Below are 25,195 nucleotides of genomic sequence, written 5' to 3'. Positions count from 1 at the left end.
ACTTACCGATGTGTTCTGGCCACTCCTGGGTCTTTCACCCTCCCTGCCAGCTCCCCTCCTGCCGGTCAAGTTGCTGGGAAGGATGCTGGGAGGAGGAGGGGACTTATGGAAGATGTAGTTCCTGGGGTAGTGTAGATGTGCAAGGTTAGCGGTGGTAGTATAGGTAGGTGCGTGCAGCGAAGGGGGTGCAGGGGTAGTGGGATGCAGGGTTAGGAGCGGTTCCTGTTCCCTGCCGTTCCTTGGAAGCTGTCTGCAACGCTGGAGAAGAGGAGGAGGAGAAGGGCAGCTGCAGAAGGTGAGTAATTAAGGACTAATTAAGCTAATTGGAAACTTCCAATTGCTTAATTAGTCATTAGTTTCCCAAGGGGTCCAGAACAGGTGGCGAAAATTTTTCCTTAAAATATGGATTTTAAGAAAAATTGGACCTGCTGTGGGGGCACTCCAAAAAAATTGAGTGCACAAAAAAAATTAAAAACTCTCTCCCTATTGAATACCAAAAATGTTTTGAAAACTCGCACATAATTGGATATGCCCGTTAATTAGCATATCAGTCAATTTGACTTTAACCATCTGGGCTCAAGCATGGATATGCTTAAATCCTGGACTGTAATGGGATATTGGGAGTTAGTGTATGGCCGGCTTTACTGTGCATCTGGACAAACCATGGTGCAATGTAAGGGGTGTACATACATTTATTTATTTTTTGCATGCAGGGTAAATACTGGCTGCTTTTGACTGTAGCCTACAATTATAGCACTACACTACAATCAATGCCGGAACTACAAGAGGCAGTGGAGTCATTGGCCTCTGGGTGCCAGCTGTCAGGGGGGCACCAGGGAGCAGGCCCCGCAACTGGAGGTACAAGGGGCACACAGATGAATCCATCTATAATCGCTGCCCGAGCCCTGCTGATCAGTCACAATAAACAAAAAACTTTATTGCACCAACCGGTGGCGGGAAGATTTGCGATGCGACCTGTGTGACGTCATGCTGTGCTGCACCACTGAAAGTCAGACGAGCCGCGTCGCAGCCAGAAGACCTAGGAGAAAGTAAGTGTCTGTGGGCTGGAGCTGGAGGGATGCGGGGACAGGAACTGTAGAGACACTGGGGAGGCTGGATAGACAGAAGGGGCTGGCGAACTGGAGGCTGGTTGGAGAAACACTAGGGGGATGGAGAGACACCAGTGGGCTGCTGCAAGCCAGAGCCATCGGGGTTGGGGGTTGGCACCACAGTCTATTTGCCTCCATGCACCTGGCATGAACTTGCCCTCCTGATTGCAATTTACACTTGGACACACCCCTCTCTGCAAATTTTAAATCTGCCCCACCTGCAATGCATCATGGGTTTGCCAAAGTGGTCAGTTACTTGTTCTTTTTTGCTTTACTCCCAACTTAGAATCAGGCCCATTGTGTGTTGCATTTTTACCCATCTAAGTAGGCCAGTAAATTAACATTTAGCTCTGGCTTAGCACTATCTTTTGAAAGTTTACTCATATTAGTGCAGCGTCAAAATAGTTTGTCTCTTGAAGCACTAACTTATCCTAACACTTTTGGAAAAGAACCTGAATGAATGACATATTTTACATACATGCTATTTCTTTTGTTCTAGGAGTTGCTCCAGCTTTCTGACTACCTCATGGTTCGTAATGATGATATTTTGTCATAAAACTTCTACTTACAATGTCATGTGATATTTGTCTACTTAACTGGTTAAAAAGATACAGGCATGTATTATTTTCAACAATACTTCCAGTCTGTTGGACATTTTCAATTTTATTAAATTGATCACCGATATAGTGATTCAGAGTGACATGGCAACGGCATAATATGTTATAATGCTTAGAAAATTTTAAAAGTGTGGTTTTCCATTATTTTGGTATCAATGCTAATGTATGGACAGCAGTGAATTCATTTCTCCAATTAGGTATCATATGTGTGTGGCCAAATTGGATAAATCCAACTGGCATTTAGGTCAAGTTCAAAGATCCTTCTGGAGCACAATTAGCGGGGTCAGTGACTGCACACACAGTAAAGTGCATACACAAGCTCTGCATTTCTTTGCCACAATTTGACATCTGAGAGATCCAGATCAGATGTTGGTCAGGATCAGCATGTTATGAGACTATAGACGTTGTATTTTTAGGCTGGCTGATCATTAATATTATAGGATACATGCCTTTATTAAGGCAGAAGCAATGAAAAACATTTTTAAACTTTAATTAAAGGAACTCAAAATCAGTAATGGTGAAAATAATAGATGACAAACTTTGTCTACTTGATTACTAAATCAATGACCTACTTGAATACAATTCAATGACCTAAATCTTATTTTTATTTCATATAACCATTCCATTCATCAAACTTTACCCTCATCATGCAGTCCTCCATTTACAGCAATTGCAGCTTTAGCGACGTTTGACATTCTGTCAGTTTGTGAAGCTGTTTAGGGAAAATTTGTACCAACAACTTCTGTAGCTCTTCCCAGGGGTGTGACTGGCTGGGAGGACATTTGTCCCTCACCTACAATCAAGCCCATCTCACAATCACTAGAGCTCAATAAGGTTAAGATCTGGAGATTGTGTTGCAAAATTAATCAAGGACAGTACTCCAGCTCACTGTTTGTTCCCATGTTACCATTAACAAAACAGCACCGTACAATTAAATTTCATCCATCATGCATAATAGAAGGTACTTCTCTAACTCAAAAAGGAGAAAATATGTGAGATGTAAAGCAAACACCTATAACTTAAGCCGCATACACACTTGACGATAAACAATATCGTTATCGTTCATAACGTTCAAAATCGTGCATGATATCGTTAACGATGCACGCTCCCGCGAATCCTTAACTATGTCTTTCATCGTCTGAGCTTGCAGGGCAACCAGACAATATTGTCAGGTTGTGCATGTTCAGGGATGAGGGAGGTGCCGTCACTGAACGATATCGTTAATTATATCGTTCAGTGTGTATGTTCAATGTCGGCAATGACATTGAGCCTGGCAATGCAAGGGAAACACTAAACGATATCGCTCATAGAGCATATCGTTACGTGTGTGTGAGCCTTTAGACTTCTATGTCCATAATACTCTTTTCTAGTCAATAGCCATCCAATGTATGTGCTCTTTGGTCCATTTAAACCTTTTTTTTTTCCTATTTGCCAGTTTTAAGTATGGCTTTCTGTGCAACTCTGCTTATAAGGTCAGCATTCCAAGTAATCTCTTTTTACTGTGATAGGTGATAACGGTATTTGGTGTGTACTATTTAAGGAAGTCACCAGCTCAGGACCATTTAGGTGTCTGTTTAACAAACGGCAAACTCTGATGTACTTCACCGAGTGCAGGTGTGCATTCTGCTTAGATCCAGTTTGCCCTTTTCTCTCAGGACAGTAGTGGACAGCTTTGTATGGTAGCAGCCTTGTCTTGGCAATCTGACACATGGGATAGCCTTCATTTCTCAAAACAACAAAATGTTTTTCTTGAGAGCTGTTTTTGTTTTGCCCTTTTTTTTGAACCGATAAATTAATTATAGAATTACCAGTACAATACTGTAGCTTGCCACGCAAGGTAAGACCGTTTACGTTATTGAACTGAATAATGGGTTTAATTTGTGCTAACACAATTCTAATGACCAATTAACATTTCAACATAAGGATAAACTTGTCATTAGGTCTCTGGAGTATTGACTGCTGAAAATGTGGCTTTGCAGACATTTGTGAATAATAAATGATAAATCAGTAATTTTAAGCAATAACAGTTATATGCAACATTAGTAATGTATTCGCTATATTTTTAAATTAATTTAATGAAACCTTGATAAAAAAAAGTATAAATTCTTTAAAAATAAATTCTTAGTGATTCCAAATTGTCTGCCATATTGCTTTCTAATACTATCCTATATATAAAATGCATTGGTCCGTTTGTTTGTCCAGTTAAACATTCAGACACCCCTGCACCGATTGGGATAAAACCAACGCGAGGTGGTCCTGTTGGATTCTGGCCCTGTTTTAGAGGGGTTAGGGTCTCAGTCGGACCTCCTATTGGTGTATGCTGGGCAGTACTTTGACCCAGGGAGCCTGTTCTGAGCCTTCCACTGGGTGGATTTGGACAAAAACTTTACAGAGTGGTAACTTTGGATCCCAGAAGACATAGTAGGGGGTTGAGGTCCCGGTTGAGCCTCTCGTTGGTGTACGCTAGGCAGAATTTTGACCCGGGGAGCCTGTAATGGGCCTTCCAATGGATGGATTTGGACAACATCACATAATTTGGACGAAAACTTCACAGTGGTAAGATTGGATCCGAGAAGACATACTAGGGGGTTGAGTTCCCATTCTTGTACGCTGGACAGAACTTTGACCCAGGGAGCCTGTTCTGGGCATTCCAGTGGATGAAAACTTCACAGAGGGGTGGCAGTTGGTCTGGGATTGCCTATTAGAGTGGTTGGGGTCCTAGTCTGACCTTACGGCGGAGTGCCCCGGGCAGAACTTTGACCCAGGGAGCCTGTTCTGCGTCTTCTACTGGAGTGAGTTTAACAAAATCAATAATAAAACTTAATAACGTGAAGAATCAAACCTGGGCAACGCTGGGTATTTCAGCCAGTCTATAATATACTAAACATTGTTAACCAATACATTAATTGTGATGGAAATGTATTACCTTAACCACAAAGTAGCTATAGATTTTTTTTTTTACAATTTTTTTTTTTGTCTGTAACACTTCTTGAGCCCTATGCATATACTAGATCACAGGTTCCCAAACTTGGTCCTCAGGACCCCAAACAGTGCATGTTTTGAATCAAGCGTGAAATAATTAGCTCCACCTGTGGATCTTTTAAAATGTGTCAGTGAGTAATGACTACACCTGTGCACCTGCTGGGTGACCTGGAAAAAGTGACCCGTGTGGGGTCCTGATGACAGAGTTTGAGAACCTCTGTACTAGATAGTTCTAGCATGCTTATTGTTTCATATGTTTGTCTAATTTTTGTGTGCTGTCAATTAGTTTTAAACCTTGATTTTGACATGTTTATCAGTGTGCACAGCAGTTACTGGAAAGTAGTTTAGTTAGCAATTTGTGCTTGTTTTATTTTCATCTGCAGGAAGCACTTCAGAGAGAGCGGAAACTGAAGAAGAAACTGTGCATCTTGCAGGAGCTTCTCAGTGTTCTTGTACAGACTTCGGAAAAGTCATGGAAGGTGATTTTTGCAGTACTATCATTAAAGATGCATGCTGATAAAATCCAGCTATAGATATATCATAGAAATAAAACTCAGTATTCAAAGAAAATGTAAAAAGCAAATGAACTCTTTTTAGTAAAGTAGCACAAAAATGTAACTAATAACCCAGGTTTTTGCAGCAGTGTAAAAGGGGTATCTGTGTTATTGCCGGGTCTACCTGGGTTGTGGCTCAGTGGAAAAGGGTCCCTGAAAAACAACCCTGGTCAAGTGACCCGGGAATCCAACTCTGGTACAGGTTGAGTCTCCCATATCCAAATATTCCGAAATACGGAATATTCCGAATTACGGAATAATTTTGGCATGACTGAGATAATAAAACCTTTGATTTTTGATGGTTCAATGTACACAAACTTTGTCTAAGGCACAAATTATTAAAAATATGGTATAAAATTACCTTCAGGCTGTGTGTATAGGGTGTAAATGAAACATAAATTTATTTCATGTATGTACACAAACTTTGCTTGAGCCACAAAATTATTGAAAATATTGTATAAAATGAGCTGCAGGCTGTGTGTATAAGGTGCATATAACACATATATGCATTCTGTGTGTATATTGGGGTCCCATTCCCAAGATATTTCATTATGATATGCAATTATTCCAAAATACGGAATATTCCGTTATCCAAATTACCCCTGGTCCCAAGCATTTTGGATATGGGAGACTCAACCTGTAGCTGTAAACCGCGCATCCCGGGTTATCCGATCTGGGTCATGCCTAAAATGCGCTGATTGGTGGTTGTGGAGCAGTCACCTCCCACTTTTTGTGACCTTATAGCTTTAGCAGGGCAGACCTGGGTTCAGTGTGAACATGGCTGACCTAGGAGTAACCCAGATCGAAGGTGCAGTGTAAACGGGGTCTGACTTGGGTTAGAACTAGGGGTGTGCACCGGCCACTTTTCGTGTTTTGTGTTTTGGATCTGGATCTTTCTTCGTGTTTTGGATCTGGATTGGTTTTGCCAAAACCACCCTTCCGTGTTTTGGGTTCTGGGTTTTGTGTTTTGGATCTGTATTTTTTTGAAAAAAAGCATAAAAACAGCTAAAATCACAGAATTTGTAGGTTTTTCTGCTCCTATGCTATTATTAACCTCAATAACCTTAATTTCCACTCATTTCCAGTCTATTCTGAACACCTCACACCTCACAATAGTGTTTTTATGTCCAAAAGGTTGCACCGAGGTAGCTGGATGACTATGCTAAGCGACACGAGTGGGCGGCACAAACACGTGACCCATCTAGGCGTGATACTGCAGTGGCAGACAGGATGGCAGTTTGAAAAACTAGGCCCCAAACTGTACATAATGCAAAGAAAAAAAAGAGGTGCAAGATGGAATTGTCCTTGGGCCCTCCCACCCACCCTTATGTTGTATAAACAGGACATGCACACTTTAACAAACCAATCATTTCAGCGCCAGGGTCTGCCACACAACTGTGGCTGAAATGATTGGTTCGTTTGGGCCCCCACAAAACAAGCTGGCAATTAATCTGTCCCTGCACAAACTGGCTCTACAGAGGCAAGATGTCATCCTCATCCTCCTCATCCACCGATTCCTCACCCTCTTCAGTGTGTACATCCTCATCCTCACAGAGTATTAACTCGTCCCCACTGGAATCCACCACCACAGGTCCCTCTGTACGTTCTGGAGGCTGGTCTCCCTGGAAGAGCTGATAATTCATTTTGATGAACATCATCTTCTCCACATTCTGTGGAAGCAACCTCCTACGCCTTTCGCTGACAAGGTTCTCGGCTGCACTAAACACTCTTTCGGAGTACACACTAGAGGGGGGGCAACTCAGGTAAAATAGAGCCAGTTTGTACAGGGGCCTCCAAATTGCCTCTTTTTCCTGCCAGTACAGGTATGGACTGTCTGACATGCCTACTTGGATACTGTCACCGATGTAATCCTCCACCATTCTGTCAATGGTGACAGTATCATATGCAGTGACAGTAGACATGTCAGAAATTGTTGCCAGGTCCTTCAGTCCGGACCAGATGTCCAAACTTGGTCCTGCCTGCCCTGCATCACCGCCAGCGGGTTGCTTAGGATACCTACGTTTTTTCCTGGCAGCCCCAGTTGCTGGAGAAAATGAAGAAGGAGCTGTTGACGTGTCACGTTCCGCTTCAGCTGACAGTGTGTTCACCAACAGGTCTTTGCACCTCTGCAGGCTTGTGTCGGCCGGAAAGAGAGACACCACATAGGCTTTAAACCTAGGATCGAGCACGGTGGCCAAAATGTAGTGGTCTGATTTCAACAGATTGACCACCCTGGAATCCTGGCAAAGCGAATGAAGGGCTTCATCCACAAGTCCCACATGCCGAGCGGAATCGCTCCGTCTTAGCTCCTCCTTCACTTTCTCCAGCTGCTTCTGCAAAAGCCTGATGAGGGGAATGACCTGACTCAAGCTGGCAGTGTCTGAACTGACTTCACGTGTGGCAAGTTCGAAGGGCTGGAGAACCTTGCACAACACGGAAATCATTCTCCACTGCGCTTGAGTCAGGTGCATACCCCCTCCTTTGCCTATGTCATAGGTGGATGTATAGGCTTGTATAGCCTTTTGCTGCTCCTCCATCCTCTGAAGCATATAGAGGGTTGAGTTCCACCGCGTCACAACCTCTTGCTTCAGGTGATGGGGCAGGTTCAAGAGTGTTTGCTGGCGCTCCAGTCTTCGGCACGCAGTCGCTGAATGGCGAAAGTGGCCAGAAATTTTTCGGCCCACACAAAGCGTCTCCTGCACGCCCCTGTCGCTTTTCAGAAAATTCTGCACCACCAAGTTTATTGTGTGAGCAAAACATGGGACGTGCTGGAATTTGCCCAGATGTAATGCCCGCACAATATTGGTGGCGTTGTCAGATATCACAAATCCCCAGGAGAGTCTAAGTGGGGTAAGCCACTGGGCGATGATTTCCCTCAGTTTCTCTAAGAGGTTGTCGGCGGTGTGCCTCTTACTGAAACCGGTGATACACAGCGTAGCCTGCCTTGGAACAAGCTGGCGTTTCTGAGATGCTGCTACTGGTGACGCTGCTGCTGTTGCTGCGTAAGGTGATACATCTACCCAGTGGGCTGTCACAGTCATATAGTCCTTAGTCTGCCCTGTTCCACTTGTCCACATGTCCGTGGTTAAGTGGACATTGTGTACAACGGCATTTTTCAGGACACTGAGGACACTTTTTCTGACGTTTCTGTACAGTCTCGGTATCGCCTGCCTAGTGAAGTGGAATCTAGACGGGATTTGGAACCGGGGACACACTACCTCCATCAATTGTCTAAATCCCACTGCACTAATGGCGGATACCGGACGCACGTCTAACACCAACATAGCAGTCAAGGCCTCAGTTATACGTTTTGCTTCAGGATGACTGCTGTCGTACTTCATCCTCCTCGCTAAGGACTGTTGGAGGGTCAATTGTTTAGTAAAAGTAGTGGTGTTCCTACTTCCTCTCTGGGATGATGAACGACTCCCAGCAGCAGCAACAGCAGCAGCGGCAGCAGTAGGCGTAGCAATGCAGGATCCTCCGGAGGAATCCCGGATAGGAGAGTCAGTCATGCCAGTGACATGGCCTGCAGGACTACTTCCGATCCTGACTAAGGAGGAAATTGACGAGGAGGGAGTTGACGGTGTGGTTTGCAGGCGCTTGGATACAACAGGACAACGGGATTTAGGTGTCCCTGGACTGCTTACGGTCTTAGCCAAAGTTTCTGAACTTGACAGTAACTTTTTATGAACGCGCTGCAGGTGCCGTATAAGGGAGGATGTTCCTAGGTGGTTGACGTCCCTACCCCTACTTATTTCACCTTTTACATATGGTACATATGGCAAGACAGTTGTTGTCGGGATTTGGATAGAAATATTGCCAGACCAAAGAGGTGGAATGTTTGGTCTTCTGCCCAGGCATGACCGTGATGGGCTTTTTCATCCCATGGACAACAACTGTCTCCCCCGGAGCCTGATTTAAACAAACCACATCACCATCAGAATCCTCCTCGCCAACTTCCTCCTCAGCGCCAGCTACACCAGTATCCTCAATCTGTTGTACTTCAACAGTGACATCTTCAATTTGCATATCAGCAAGTGGACTGTGGGTGCTCCTTTCAGCACTTGCAGGGGGCGTGCAAATAGTGGAAAGAGCCACCTCTTCCCGTCCAGTGCTGGGAAGGTCAGGCATCGCAACCACCACCACACTTGGACTCTCCTTGGGGATTTGTGATATCTTCTTAGAAAGCACAGTTCTTCGCTGTGCTTTTGCCAGCTTAACTCTTTTGATTTGTTTAGTGGGAGGAGGGCTTCCATCGTCATGTGAAGCTGAACCACTAGTCATGAACATACTAGGGATCGACCTTAGCCGTTCCTTGCCACTCCGTGTCGTAAATGGCATATTGGCAAGTTTACGTTTCTCTTCAGCTGATTTAAATGTTTTTTTCAAGGTCATTTTCCTGAACTTTGTCATTTGGGATTGTATGTGCCCTCTACTATGACATTGGGCATCGGCCTTGGCAGACGACGTTGATGGCATGTTATCGTCTATGTCATGACTAGTGGAAGCAGCTTCAGCACTAGGAGGAAGTGGTTCTTGATCTTTCTCTATTTTATTTTTATTGGAGAAAGTTTGCTCCTCCATTTATGTTATATCGATTTGATATATACGTGCGGCTAAACACAGAAAATATATTTTTATTTTTGCTGGAGAGTAGTGCACTTTGTGGGTTACACCACCCTTTAAGAAATGAGCCAGCCGGCTCTTTACTTATGGGACACATGCGCACGCTTGGCGCTGCTCCTTTGTTGATGCACGTGCGGCTACTGCGCACACAATTCACAAACACAGAAAATATTTTTTTTTTTGGTTTGGAGTGTACTTTGGGGGTTACAGCACCCTTTAACGGTCAAGCCAGCCATCCCTTTACTTATGACACAGGTGCACGCTTGGCACTACTTTGTTGATGCACGTGCGGCTACTGCGCACACAATTCACAAACACAGAAAAAATATTTTGTTATTTGGTTTGGAGTGTACTTTGGGGGTTACAGCACCCTTTAACGGTCAAGCCAGCCGGCCCTTTACTTATGACACAGGCGCACGCTTGGCACTACTTTGTTGATGCCCGTGCGGCTACTGCGCACACAATTTACAAATACAGAAAATATATATTTTTTTGGTTTGGAGTGTACTTTGGGGGTTACAGCACCCTTTAACGGTCAAGCCAGCCGGCCCTTTACTTATGACACAGACGCACGCTTGGCACTACTTTGTTGATGCACGTGCGGCTACTGCGCACACAATTCACAAACACACAAAATATTTTTTTTTTGGTTTGGAGTGTACTTTGGGGGTTACAGCACCCTTTAACGGTCAAGCCAGCCGGCCCTTTACTTATAACACAGGCGCACGCTTGGCACTACTTTTGTTGATGCACGTGCCGCTACTGCGCACACAATTCACAAACACAGAAAAAATATTATTTTTTTAGCACTTGGGGGGAGCACCCCTGATGGACAGAGCACCCCCTGGACAACACTACAGCACCCCTTTAGGACTGGGACACTGCACAACACAGTCCAGCCAGCCCCTATGGACTTTGAAGTAGTGGACACAGCCCCTATGGACAACAGCAGCACAGCGCAGCACAACACTACTCTGCACTACACTACACTACACAGCCCAGTCAGCCCTAACTCCCACCCTCCATCTTCACTGTCCACAGCCGAGTGAGAAAATGGCGCCGACGCGGGTACCTTATATAGGATCCAAAACCCGCGAGACCCGGAAGGCGGGATGATGACGTTTTGCCTCGATTTCAGATCCGAGTCAGGCGGGAAAAGTCGAGCCTGACTCGGATCGGGGGGGCTCGGGGGGGTTCGGATTTCAGAAATCCGAACCCGCTCACCCCTAGTTAGAACCAATTCTGAAAACCCAGGTCGCCCCTGGGTTTTTGGTGGAAAAGAGGTATAACTGTAACAGTACACTGGTACTCTTTAATTAAACAGACTATGGTATTAATGCATAACCATTATCACAGCTCCCTGCTGATTATAGGGTTAATTTGTCTTCATTGATGTATGGTGTGGCAAGGCAGTGGTTAGCTTTGCCTGCCCACAAAGGTCATTGATTTGATTCTGACAATGGGCGCCATCTGTGTGGTGTCTGTAAGTTTTTGCTGTGTTTGGAGTGTGAAAAGAAACCAAAGCACCAGGAGGAAACCCATGCAAAGACATATTAGATTGATGTAAATTTTTTAGGTTCTGCACTCTGGGACTGGAGATGTCCTGCCTTCTAATAGTCGTAAATTTAAAACAGTCGTAGATTTGGTTGTCTTAGTGCAACTTTGGTTATATTGTGTGATGGTAGTATTAATAAAGAGTACAATGAAAAGGACGGGATGAGCAGAACAAAGAGACTAAGAGGGGTATTCAAAATGAAAGGTTAACTTCCCTGGCGAAGTTAACGTTTCATATCGGAGTTTTTTTCTGCGTAAAGGTATGGTGCGCGCTCCCGCTTATCCCTGTATTCAATATCAAATTAACGAAAACGGGAAACTCCGAAGTTGGATTTGCGTAAAGTTACGAATTTTTCCTTAAAATAATTGTAAGATCCCCCTAAAGTTGTAAAAACATGGGGGAACACTATGGGTACCCCCGTTTTAGCCTTTAATTGAAAGTCGGGGCTTTAAATAGCCGCAGCAGGTGTTTTTTTCCCGACATTGAAGAAGTGATGCAGAAGAGCACTTAGGTTATTTTTTTCGTTTTTTTTAAGTGGTCCCATCAAATTTGGGGTACATGAAAATGGGTACTAGCATATTTTGATGTCCCTAAAGTAAGTTTTAAAAAATTCTGCATTTGTGCACCTGCCGCTATAATTCTATTCTACAAAACATCTGCCGCATACATGCAGAATAGCCCTGAACCTATTTGCCTATTGTTTAACAATTTTCCCTTTTTTTTTTTGCACCCCAATTTTTAAATAAATTTTTTGGGGTGTCCCTATTTTTTTTTTTTACTTTTTTTGACACAGTTCTTTTTTAAATGTCAATCTCAGGGGTGCAGGCTATTTTTTTTAAGCCTGTACCCCTAAACCCCAATTCTGCACTTTTTTTCGACACCTATTCAATGGTGAAAAGTTATCACCAAGACTTTTCAAATCTGCGATAAGTCTTTGAAATTGAATACGGTGTAAAACTAAAACAAGTGATATTAATGCAAAAATGTTAAAAAGTGCGATATTAACGCAAAAAACGATGTTATCGCACCCATATTGAATACCCCTATAAAGCTGGCTAATGTATGGGAGCTAATGACAATCGACTATATGCTCCCAAACACTGGAAAACAGACACAAACCATTAGATTTACCCAATTTGTCTGTACAACAGTTTTTGTCAGTTTTCCGGCATTTGGGAGCAAATAGATAATTGTCATTAGCTTCCATACATTAGCAGATTTTCATTTCAACCAGCCAACTAGATGTAGTCGCCTACTAATACACTGGCAGTTTTGCTCTATACATTTTTTCCTCTAAAAAGGCATTTATGCCGAAAAGTGCTAGAAGGCCTATATGATCGACACAAGACCCTTATTTTTATTTAGCAAATGGTTGAACACAGCTTTCTAAAAGCATAGATTTATTTGCACATAATAGTGTACTAACTCTATAAAATGGACCTAATGCAAACATAAGTTATTCCAGCAGTAGCCAACTACTGATAACTTCCTGCTTTGGAATGTAAAAATGTAGCAGTGTTGCACAGCTAGGAAAAGCTCGGTGGACTCCTACCGAATCAGGAACATAAGCAAATACATAGTTTTTATCTCTTGTACCGCTATATAGCATTTGCTTCTCCATAATTAAAATGTTCCAGGTATCTCTTTTTTGTGTTTCTCTTGATAGATTTCCACCAAAGAGCTCATGTTTATGGAGCAAGAGGGTGTTTGCCAAGATCAGAAGGTTTTGTGGGTGAAAGGTGGAGTGAGGATCTTACTGGCAAACAGCTCATTTTTTGGAGCAGTGCAAAAATGAGATTTTGTTTTGTGGAGAAGAATTATTGAAAATGGATAAGGGGGTGGATACGGCACATTCCTAATTGCGTTACATGCTGTTTTCAGAGACTTGATATGTGATAGCAGAGATCAGGTCTTATACTTTTAATGGGACACATTGTGCACGTCACAGGGCCGTAACTAGGTGTGCGAGAGCGGTGCCACCTCACAGAGCGTGGGGCCCTGTGGGCAGCACAGTTGTATCCCCATGGCACCTGCAGGTGGCTTGTATGGTATCTGGAATGGCGCCCTGCAGCCACTAGCAGCGCTACAACAGAGCAGCCCAGAGGCCTCTCTTTATAACAGCACTGTACTCTACCTTTCCCTAGTGGGAACTCACCATCATTTCATCATCCCCTTCTGTTCCACACCTGCACAGCAATTGTATTGGTTTCTGGTAAGTAGGTACCCTGCAGCCTGTGGAGCTGCCTCGAGTGTTCCAGGCAGTGCTGTACTTACCGGAGCTGGCGGCTCCACCCCCTGGGCTTCATGTCATGATGTCACAGGTTTAGGGGTCGGATTGGCACAGGACGGCATAGAGTCCTGTTACCACACTGACCTTACAGTTGCACTTTTATGAAGAAGTACATTTATAGGAGCACTTTGCTCCTGGATATTAAAAAAAATCAAAAAAAAAAAATCAAAAGACATGTAAAAAAAACTATGATACACAAGTGTCACATGTACTAAAGTCCGTTCTGCCTAATCACTACAGCATTATTTGTTATTGCGCCAATGAGATATTTTTGTTTCAAAATGCAATGTAAAACCTAAAAAGTAGGCAGTTTTCATTTATAGTAAAAATGTATGTTTGTGGTGTTTTATAGTTCTGTAATATGTCCCATTAGACGGCTGCACTATACTGCGTTTTCATTCTGCTGAATGTGTGTACATTTGGGGAGTGTGTGTTTAGTAGTGATGCACTTACCTACCATATGGCAGATGTTCTACTTTTCAAAATAGTTAAATGCCACATCTTATCTCAATCAAACATTTCTCTTGGAAAATAATAAATGATTACACATTGTGGATTTCATGAATGTTGGACCCATGGAACAATTCATAGTCCCATCTTGGCGTCTATGTAGAGGCATGTTGTGGAATGCAATATGCCCAATATGAATGCATTCATCCTTGTTGATTCATTTACTCAGTCATCTGCCATCTGGATGAACACATGAAAACTCTGTCTAGGCAAAGTTGAACATTTATTTATTTATTAAATACAAAATATTGGTATACACACAGAGCATACCAAATATAACAAAAGAAAATATAGGAAATGAAGGTGACATTAATTACATATTGCAAAATAAATTCTAAAGAAAAACATGGTCATCATGGTCACCTGACATTCAGTAAGTTCAGCCTAATTCGAGCACCTGAAAGTATAACTTTGTTATCTGATACAGTGTCTGCCATGAGTGAAATGATATATTGGTTTGAGCATTATGTTAATACTAAGAGGTGAGATGTCTGCGCGTCTTCTGTGATGGGTTTGTGTGAAGTGTGACCATAAAAAGGAATCTATAACGGACAGGAAGCCTGGCTGACAATAACCCTCTTGGTCTGTCAGTTATGCTGTGCTAGCAGAGCAGGTGGCTGCTATTTATCAATGCTGCAACTATTTGATATACACTTTGGCACATAAATGGTAAAACCATTCTTACGTCTCTCTTGTTGTTCCATAAGCCTGATTGTGATTATTGAAGATACTGCCTGGGTGCTCTTTTAATATGAGCTTTATTAATAGACATGTACATTACTGTACTCTAAATGTCTTGCAGGTCCAGCTGAATGAAGACCATTTAAAGTGTAAAGTGGCAAATCTTGAAAATCAAATGTTCTTCTATAGTCAGGTAAATAAATATGCCTCGGTGGTGGTAGCTGGCTTCATACAACAATAAAGTATGGTGCAAAAACAGTGTTTCAGTTTGTCCACTCCCTGTGTGCTGGCCAAGCGCCCATTTGACTTTGGGCCCATGTTTTTCCCTGTATCTAATGTAATTTATATCTGTCATGCAAACACACTAAATCATGGGGCTAAATTTACTAAACTGTGGATTGTAACTCCCGCCGGTTTTGCGGCTGTTTTGTAATCCGCCAATTTACTAATGCAAAAACTGCTGCAAAACTGTAGAGAAAACACTTATTAGAATAGAACACAATTGAATATTAAAGCACCATCAATGTTTTAGACCATAGGAAGAATATAATATAATAGAACCCTGTATTTATGAAGTGGGGTTTCTGAAAACCGCCAACAAACCCTCCCAAAAAATAGACCTGTCTGTGGCAGAAAAATTTGGGTGAAGCACTGCACAGATCACTATGATCTGTGCAGGCTTCGTTAGGTTTAAAAGTATAGAATTAGTTAAATATTTAAAAAAAAAATACGTGGGGTCCCCCACTATTTTTGAAACACTAGCACCAGGCTGATTTAGCCAGGCAGTTAACCTTTAGCAGGGAGACACAAATGCCATAGCATTAACCAGCTCCAAACAGGTCAGCCCAGGGGACATGCTGATTGGCTGGGAGCATGGAAGTTGCGGACCTGGATGTCCCTTGGGAGGGGGGACCCCCATATTATTTTTGGGGGTCCTGACTACCTGAGTGATTCCAAACCTGAGCTAACCAGTTTGGGGTTGGTTAATGCTATCGTTAATGTTATGGCGGGGGGACCCAACACTGTGTTTCCCTCTGCTATTGTATTATCCTCCTTGGCTGGTTGATTTATATTGTTTATTCATTTTTAAATATAACTACTTCTATACTTTTAAACCTAACTAAATCTGCACAGATAATAGTTATCTGTGCAGTGCTTGTCTGTTGTTTAGCTTCTATTCCACAGTGGTTTCAATAGAAACCACTGCCAAACAGAACACGCCACGGCAGGTTTTCATTTAGAATGTGCAAGGGATTGACAGCTGATTCAGTTTAGACCTCAAAAACGCCACTTAATAAAAACACCAATTAGACTTTTAAACCGCCATCAGACTGTGGTGGTTTACGGCCGCGGTTTCAAATTGACACAGAATCCGCAGCTTAGTAAATTTAGCCCATAGAGTAGTTCGATAAACATGTAAGAAGAATACATTCACTGAGAATTTATTTAGGAGTTTATTGTAATTGGTACGTTAATTAAGCTGCATCTGTGGTTCAGCTGCTCTTGCTCCTAATACTGGGCCCTGTTTTGTATGTATCTTGTGTCTGATATGTTAGGGAAAGTGCCCAGAGAACTGATTGTTATATATTTTCTGATGTTTTCATTCCTTATTTACTATGTTAAAATCTACAACGTGATCGCTAACAAAGAAAATTTTTTTCACCTTTGTTTTTGTATTCATTTTATCCCGTTTGCTCTTATGTTATATGTATATGTTATGTTATATGTCTAAAGTCTGTTATGTTTGTAAATTGCTTTGTGTTATCACGTTGATGCAACTTTTTGTAAACTTGTCATGTCAAGGATACAAACTCTATCAACAGACCTTGTTGTTATACCCAGAAAAAATATATAACTCATGCCTATGAGTGGACTTTTGCACCGTTGATGATCCAGTGCATGCAATCAATTTATGTGGGGATGCAGGTTTATGCTTTTTGGGTGCATTTTCTTTTAGCTAACCTGCTTCATCTGTTAATGGGATTATGTTGGTTTGTGTCTATAAATTGCAGTTAGTTTGCAGCTTCCTGGTTAGAGACTAGGAATTCTATTATTCGTGAAATAAGTTATGTCACCTGCATGATATCACACATTTTCTACTTTGGGCTATACCCCTATTTTAATATTAATCAGTGTTGTGAACAGTGGTGGGTGGGTGTGCTCAATTAATTTTAGAAACATTTATATAGGCCTGTAGAAAACGCAGGACTGGTGGTAGCAGGGTCTAAGTTTCTGTGATTTTTTTATTATTTTTTAAAGGAGCAAGGAATTGCTATTGTGTGATAAGGGAAGGTTGTTCTTTCATTGCCTCCAGCATACTATATTTTTAGAGTTGTAAAATGGCTTAATTTTAGTAGTTCTGAGAGACGGGCAGGTTTCTAGTTCATATCAGAAAGTCTGGGCTTTGAGCCTGTTTGGCAACTGACAACCAGATATATGACACCCAAGTGTGTTAATCTCTGTTTAAACAGAGTAGTTACATAGAAACTTGGCTCTTATACCTATGGAATTAGAAGGTGTTGCTGGCCTGTAAGAATCCATTCTGTGTTGTGAAGTAAAATGACCACTGAGAAGCCACATAGCTAACATTTAGCCATGTATGAGTGTGGCCAAATCTACAGGATTTGACCATTTGTCGCTTGGTCCGAATGGAGTAATCAGGCACATTTAGTGTAGCCGGTCAATGACGGCATACACAGTCAGATGCAGTCAAGCACATTGGAATATGCCAGCGCTCTATAAAGGATATAAACTAAATAATTTGACAGAATTTACCAGTCATCCTAGGCAATATTTTATTGGGACTGCCAATTATGTTAGGCCTGTACTTGCTGCAGTAGTGGCTAATTAGGTCTAAAATTACCTAAATTGCTGGCAAAATAGAAGCATGTAGAACCATTCAGACCAGTTCTGCATAAGAGTAGTCATGAAATATATCCATCACTAAGCCCCATGTTAAAGTGTTATATGTAAAAGCCAGCAATGGGCACTGAGAGGCTCCCTCATATGTCACAGCTATCCCTTGTCTTGATTGCAGAGGAGCTGTAGAAGTCGGCTTCCCAAGAGCAAGCATGTATCTCCAAATCTGACATTCTCTGTTTGCATGCAGCACTCTATAATTGGTCTCTTGAAGTCCTACAGTATGTGATGTGAATAATGTAAAACATTTATTTAATTTTATTAAGTTTCTTATATAGTGCAGCATATTCCGTTGTGCTTTACAATTGGAAACCACATTAATAGAACAAAACAGACCGAGGTAAGAGGGCTCTGCTTGCAAGCTTACAATCTATAGGGAAATAGGTGTTGATACTCAAGGATAGGTGCTACATATTGCATAATGGTCCAGCCAGATTGCAGAGGTTCTTGGTGGGTTTTATGATCCAGTCACACAGGAACGTTGCCCTAGGGTTTGGAGAATGTAAAACTTAAGAAAGAGAAAATATGTGAGGTTATTCGTGGACTGGAAGAAGGGATGTGTTAGATAGGGAAGCTATAGAGGTTATGTTGGCGGTTCTGGAATCTGATAAGCCTGTCTGAAGAGGTGAGTTTTCAGGGAACACTTGAAGGTTTGGAGACTAGTGGAAAGTCTTCTTGTCCGTGGGAGCGCATTCCACAAAGTGGGTGCAGCCCGAAAAAAGTCCTGAAACCGTGAATGGGAACAAGTAATGCGTGTGGATGAGGGACGCATATCTTGTGCAGAGCGGAGAGGTCGGGTTGGGAGATATTCTGTGATAAGTGAAGTGGTTTGATTAATAGCCTTATGTGTAAGTAAAAGTACTTTTACATTGAATATGGTAGAAATCCGGTAACCAATGGAGGGACTGACGGAGCACATCAGCAGACAATGAAAGTTTGACGAGGAAGATCAGCCTCGCAGCTGCATTCAAAATAGATTGCAGTGGTAAGAGTCTGTTTTTGGGAAGACCAGTAAGAAGACTATTGCAATAGTCAATGTAGTGTCTTGTGTAAGATATGGTCGAATTTTGGCTATGTTTTTAGATGTATGTAACATGATTTCGAGACAGATTGAATGTGGGGAACAAAGGAAGGTTCAGAGTCACAGCTAGGCAGCGGGCTTGAGGGGTAGGGTTGATTGTCGAGTAATCGACAATGATAAGAGATATCATGTTGGTAACTACAATTGGCCAGTGGAAATATAATTAATTCTGTTTTGGAATTACTGAGTTTGAGGTGGCGAGAATACATCCAAGATGAAATGGCAGAAAGACATTCAGTGAAACGTACCAATACAGATGGTGACAAATCTGGGAAGGATAGGTAGATTTAAGTATCATCTGCATATAGAGAATAGTGAAATCTGAAAAAAAGCTGCTTAGTTTGCCAAGAGAGATGGTATAGATTGAGAAAAGCAGAGAACCCAAGACAGCCTTGCATTACTCCAACTGATAGAGGTAGCGAAGAGTAGGCAGAATCAGAAAAATGAACACTGAGAGAGCAATTAGATAGGTAAGATGAGAACCAAGAAAGCTGTGTCCTGAAGACCTAGGGATTGAGCGAGTCAACCATGTAAAAAGCAGCATAGAGATCTAGAATAATAAGAAGTGAGTAAAGGCCTTTAGACTTGGCAGTGACCAGATTATTCTTACCTTAGTTAGTGCTGTCTCTGTGGAGTATTGGGAACGAAAGCCTGACTGAAGTGGGTCCAGTAAGTTGTGCGAGTTACTAAAGTATGTTCGGTGAGTGCAGTTATCAAAACCTGTCCTTTCTTTTCCTACAAATCCAATAGCACAAGGGGTCTGAATTGGGGGAAAATAATAATTGTAAGTTAAAGACTTTGCAATTTACTATAGTGTTTTCTATAGGTCCCCACACAAGCTGTAATTCTAACAGCCAATCAGGATATTGTTGTAGATCTAATGCACAGCAATTTACAGCAAGTGTGAACCCAAATCTTTAAATAAAGCTCAATGGACGGAATATACGTCTAGAAGTTAACTGCAACTGGTCGACAACACTAATTATGCTAGGTGTTTCTAAATTGAACAGTGCTGGTTCTAACCATGTATGGATGTACTTCTGGAGGCTCTTCATGGGTCACTTATGCTGTAATATCAGGACAATCATATGTGTCATTTAATGTATGAGCAGTCGTATAGGTTTTATTCTCCAATGTAAGTTAGAGAATACACCTGATTTATGTCTTGTTTCATAGAACTTTCCAAAGACAAGTGTGAAAAAAGTTTTGCTGGAGATGGAGGAAAATAAGCAGAAATATCAGGAAAAAGCCAAAGAATCTCTCCAGAAATTAACAGACGATAAAATAATAACAGAGAAACGTTTACAGAATACTCAGGTTAGTACTGCAAGCATTGATACAGGTGCATTAGTTAGTTACAAATAAAATGTAAAGGCCACCAATTTAAACTTCATACGGGACCCTTGGCTCAAGATAGTGGCATATTGACTACCGTTTAGTACAATTCTCTCAGCTGAAGAGTATAGACTGCAAGAAAAAGTGATCTTGATATGTCTGTTCTTAATGAGCATTTAGATAAAACACAAACATCACCTGGAATTATTTGGTCAGCACTTACTACCAAATATGTCAAAGTGATGCAATGTAAGGACTCGCTCAGACCAGCAAGTGATGAGTGTGTATCAGTTTATCTATAATTCCCTCTATTGGTGCATCGGATACAACATGAATAGCAAGAATGCTAAATATTTCGGTATTTGGGACTGACCTGCAGTATTTTTCTGCTGTCTATCTGAACAGCAGAAGCATGCAGGGCCCGGTGATCAGTTACCCTGTATGCCTGCACATATGTTTGAATATTGTGACTGTTATCCCATCTTACAGATGTCTCTAGCAGTCTCAACGGATGAGTGTAAATTTTGGAAAGAAGAATATGAAAACCTGAAAGGAGAGTGGACTGAACTGTGCAGCAAGCACTGCGAGCTAAAGAATGAGATGAATGTACTTCAGAGCAAACTCCAGGTACTCATGAGTGTTAACAAGATTAATCCTATACCAGACAAAACAAACAACTCTAAATTTATAAAGGTAGCGGGGACCAATATAGGTTATGAAGAATAGTTATATGAATAAACACTTTGTATAGGGATATTGATTTTATTTCCATATCCATAACAAGGGGCAGGATTACCCTATAAACAACTCGGCTTCTATAATTACTGGATTCTGCTGTGGGATGTTTTGTACTTGCACCGTATTCAGGAGTCCTTGGTCTGTCTCTCAACCAATGCACAGCTGACTTGTGGAAGAGCGGTTCCAGTACTTGCTGCTTTTATGGTCACTAGACTTGACAGCAGAAGTGTACAAGGACATCTTACCAGTACAAAACTGCTCTAGTACAATATCCGCTTCAGTCCTGGATTTGGAAGAAAAAAAACAAAAGTATTATATGTAGTATATACAAAACAGGTGGCTTACAGATTTAGAAGTCAAATTGCAAAATGTTTTATTTATGTTCATCTTGTGTTGCCATGCTTTGGATTTAACATGAAATGTACTTGTTTAATGTAAGGTAGCAGTGATTTTATTGCCTTTACTTGTTTCATGTTATGTTTTAGATCTTGGGCCTCATTCAGCAAGGATCGCAGTTGCTAATACACACGCAATCGGCCGATTGTTGGGTTCTGCGCATACATCCCAGTACGTCTGCGCGAACCAGCCACTGCGATCCAACCCACTCCCCTTTTACACCAGGGAGCTGCCCGGGTTAACCTTGCAATAACCCGCGTTTTAGCTCCGGTGTAAAAGGGGTATTACACAGCTACAAGTAAAGAATGAACAGCAAGGAGTTTTATTACTAAAAGGAAATGAGAGTGCACACAATGGATCTGATTTAAAGTAAATCTAGCTACTGAGTGCAAACAATATTGTGCTGCAGGGGAGAAAATGTAAAATGCAGAATCTGATTTAGAGTTGTGAATGAGGTACAATTGACTAGGACAGAGTTGGTATGCAAAAAAATACATACACAAACATATAAAAAACAGTCCAAACTCAGAAACAGCAGTGTCACGGCCAGGGTATTTCAGCATGGCGCTAGGCGGGTGTTACCTGTGAGGTCGTTGTGGCGCGGGCTGTCTGGTGGCGGAGCTGGTGTCTGGCGGGGGGCTTTGGCTGCGCACGTTGTTGTGCGGCCCTGTTGTCACTCTGCGCTGGTGAGGCCTGGCGGCGTCTCCGTTCCGTTTGGCATGGGCGCCGCCATCTTGCCTTCTGGCCATGTGATGCGGCTGGCCAATCCTGGTGAGTCACATGTTCCCTCCGGCCAGTAACAGCACGGCATGGGGTATTTAGGAAGGGTCAGTGCCTTCCTTCTTTGCCAGTGCAACGTGTATCTCAGCCTAGCTGAGAGGGAGTTTTCTGTGCTTTCCTGTTCCTGTGAATTCGCTGTCTGCCAGTCTGCCTGTCAGCTCCTAGTTCCCACTGGACTACCCCGCTACCTCCACCACCCTTGCCCATACCTGAGTGCCTGAGCCTGCTGACATCCTGCGCTTCAGTTCACTACCTGCAAACCTGGCTTGATTTTTTTCAGTTCACTACCTGCAAACCTGGCTTGATTATTTTCAGTTTCACTACCTGCACACCTGGACAGCTCTAATTGTTTCTACCTGGACATTAACCCTTTTGCTCCCACCACAGAACTCTTGTGCACATTTATATATTCCTGGACTTTTATTTACTGCCACATTATATGTCTACTCAAGCACTTATTAAAAATCCTAGTTTTATTTTCAAATCGGCTTCTGTGATCGCTCCTGCTACCACCCCGGGTCCACAGGCAACCCAGAACATAACAAGTCGTACTTGCTCCATGCGTACAAATATGTATCAATTATTGAAATAATAAAACAGCAACTTACAGTACAAAACAATACAGGATAAGAACATAGTGTATAAACATTGCTGCAATAGCGATCATAACACCCAGAAAAAGCAGTAGGGCGTCAGCTACCAAGTATTTGGTGTCCTTGTGGGGAGTTTGGAGTAGATGATCGTATGAGTGAGGGAAGGAGAAGCACATAAGGGAAGAGGGCCCTGCTCGTCAGGGTTGGTGCAGATCTTAGTGGAGGGGTAGTAGGACCATTGTGGTGGAGAAAAGAATGAAAGTGGAGTAACAGGAAAGGAGGGGCGGGAAGCAGAAGGGAGAAATACAGACAGAGGAAAGGAGACAAGGGGAGGAAGAAGTGGAGGAGACTAGGGGGGGGTAGAGGTGGGAACAGGGGGCAGAATAAAGGATTAGGTAGGCACTGAGTAAAGGGAGAATTTGAAGAAAACATGGTCTTGGTGTGGATGAGGTAAGAACGGGGAGGAAAACTGGAAGTAGGAATAGTGTCTGTATGAGAACAGCAGTGTTAAAGGTTTAGTAAAAAGGCTGGTGAAAGAACACTGTTGGTGAATATGTATGCTCAAGTCCAAACGGTTTTTTTATTTTTTTTATTGAGGGGAATATATGTGATCTAATGGGTTTAAAAAGTTAGTAATAAAAAAAAGGAGAGACTATTAGTAGTTCAAAGTTATGAGGCTAGGCAAAAAGCAATGGTAAGTCAGATCGTATATGCAAGGTTATAGAGGTTACTTGGCATTGGTATAAATATAGTTAGTTTTTAGTGAAAAAAAAGTGAGGTAGCACAAATAGTAGCAAGTAACTTGGTAATTTCTTTGCAATGATCAAACAAGGAGTTCAGTGTTGCATGTCCTGGTTATGCAGGCAGCAGGTGTTTGTTGTGAAGAGGTAGTAAACTCACACTTGATGCTCCATAGGTGTCCATATGCAGTGTTGATTGTAATAGCACAGAGCATAATAGCATAGAGCTGTAACTTCATTAGTGAATACTAGTCCTATTTAGTGGTTAGCATTACTGCCTCATCACTGAGGTCATGAGTTTAATTACCAATCATGGCCTCATTTGTGTACAGTTTGCATGGGTTTTCTTCTGGTGCTAAGGATTCCTCCCACACTCCTAAAACATGCTTTTAATTGGCAGTAATGTTACTGGTCGCGGTTCCAATCCAAGGTTTCCACTCCTCACAGGAATCCCTGTTCCCAGGCAAATTCTCCTGTTTTGCTCTTAGGGGAGTGGAGACCGAGGACCTCTCTGACCTTGTGCCTTGCCTAGTGTCTGACAGTTATTAATGAATGCGAGTCATATTTTCTGTACAAAATATACCCAAATGGATTTCCACATCTGTATACACAAGAAGATTTATCAGGTTCAATCTCTTGCCAACTTTAGTATGATTGTTTTGTAGTTGAGGCCAGACTAATATTAATCCTTGTAAACTTTAAACAATAATAAGGAGCCCATAGAGTGCAACGCAGGTGCATAAGCAGGACACTCATAACTCGGGAAACGCCACACACGGATAGGAGTAGACCCTCATTAGAAGCTTAAATATTGTAGTTACTTCAAGCTGTCAACAAAACTTTGTCAAGAAAGAATCTGTGCACACTAGTGGGCATGCTGTCATCTCAGTACTCTGACTAGAGACCTTATCTGGCCATCTGTCTTTGCTTCTGTCCCCTGGAGGGTTGGGTATGAAATCCCGGCTGTCTGGATGCCTCTGGTCAAAATACCGATAGAGTCATCCCGACAGCCAGAATCCGGACACCCATAGAAAAGAGCGGTAAGAATTTTTTTAACACCTTCCCTAACCTAACACTCCCCAATGCCTAGCCCTAATCCCCCCCCCCCCCAGTGCCTAAACCTTACTTTCCCCATACTAATCCTAACACTCCCCATTCCCCCCCACCCCCCCTCCTAATACCTAACCCTAACCTCCCCCTAACACCCCGATACTTCTTTTCAGGATGCTGACTGTCGGGATACTGGTGCCGCGGTCCCGGCCTATCGGGATTTCGGCGCCGGTATTGAGACCGGGGAGCCGTCTATACCCACTCCCTGGATATGCCGTACCTATACTCAGTCCATGCAGACATTACATACACTTATTTTGCAATTATATTTGTAATCATTTGATGCTTTTATTTTTTTATTTTGCTTTCAGTGGGTTGAAACTCAAGATTCACAACGCAAGCAACTTCAGAATCGCCTACAAAGCTTGGAGAAAGAGAAAATTGAATTGCAGGCCTGGAACGAGCAGCTTCAGGAGGACATGGAACTGCAGAAGGAGCAACAGAGTTCTTTACAAGGTTTCTATAACTCATATTATTTGTGGAGCCTTCCCCTATCAACATGTGGGCAATGCCATATGCCTGTTTATTGTGGTTACATGATAATGTATTGGTTGTGCTGGATTGTGTCCGTTACTTTCT

At 42.3% G+C, this 25,195-nt stretch overlaps 1 protein-coding gene across 5 annotated transcripts in view; it reads left to right on the top strand.

Moving 5' to 3' along the window:
* Window positions 1-25,195, top strand: part of TRAF3IP3 (TRAF3 interacting protein 3) — a 108,064-nt gene that overhangs the window by 73,672 nt on the left and 9,197 nt on the right. For all 5 annotated transcript variants that reach the window (XM_088475436.1, XM_088475434.1, XM_088475439.1 and 2 more), the window contains exons 6-11: window positions 1,609-1,638; window positions 5,092-5,187; window positions 15,046-15,117; window positions 20,101-20,241; window positions 20,749-20,886; window positions 24,928-25,072. In XM_088475436.1, coding sequence (XP_088331562.1) covers window positions 1,609-1,638; window positions 5,092-5,187; window positions 15,046-15,117; window positions 20,101-20,241; window positions 20,749-20,886; window positions 24,928-25,072 — 622 coding nt within the window. The remainder of the gene's footprint in view (window positions 1-1,608; window positions 1,639-5,091; window positions 5,188-15,045; window positions 15,118-20,100; window positions 20,242-20,748; window positions 20,887-24,927; window positions 25,073-25,195) is intronic.

The sequence above is a fragment of the Taudactylus pleione genome, unplaced genomic scaffold (assembly GCF_031769625.1).
Source record: "Taudactylus pleione unplaced genomic scaffold, aTauple2 ptg000172l, whole genome shotgun sequence".
Taxonomy (NCBI): Eukaryota; Metazoa; Chordata; class Amphibia; order Anura; family Myobatrachidae; genus Taudactylus; species Taudactylus pleione.
The sequence above is the reverse complement of the archived record's forward strand: the minus strand, read 5'-3'. Positions and strand labels throughout refer to the sequence as shown.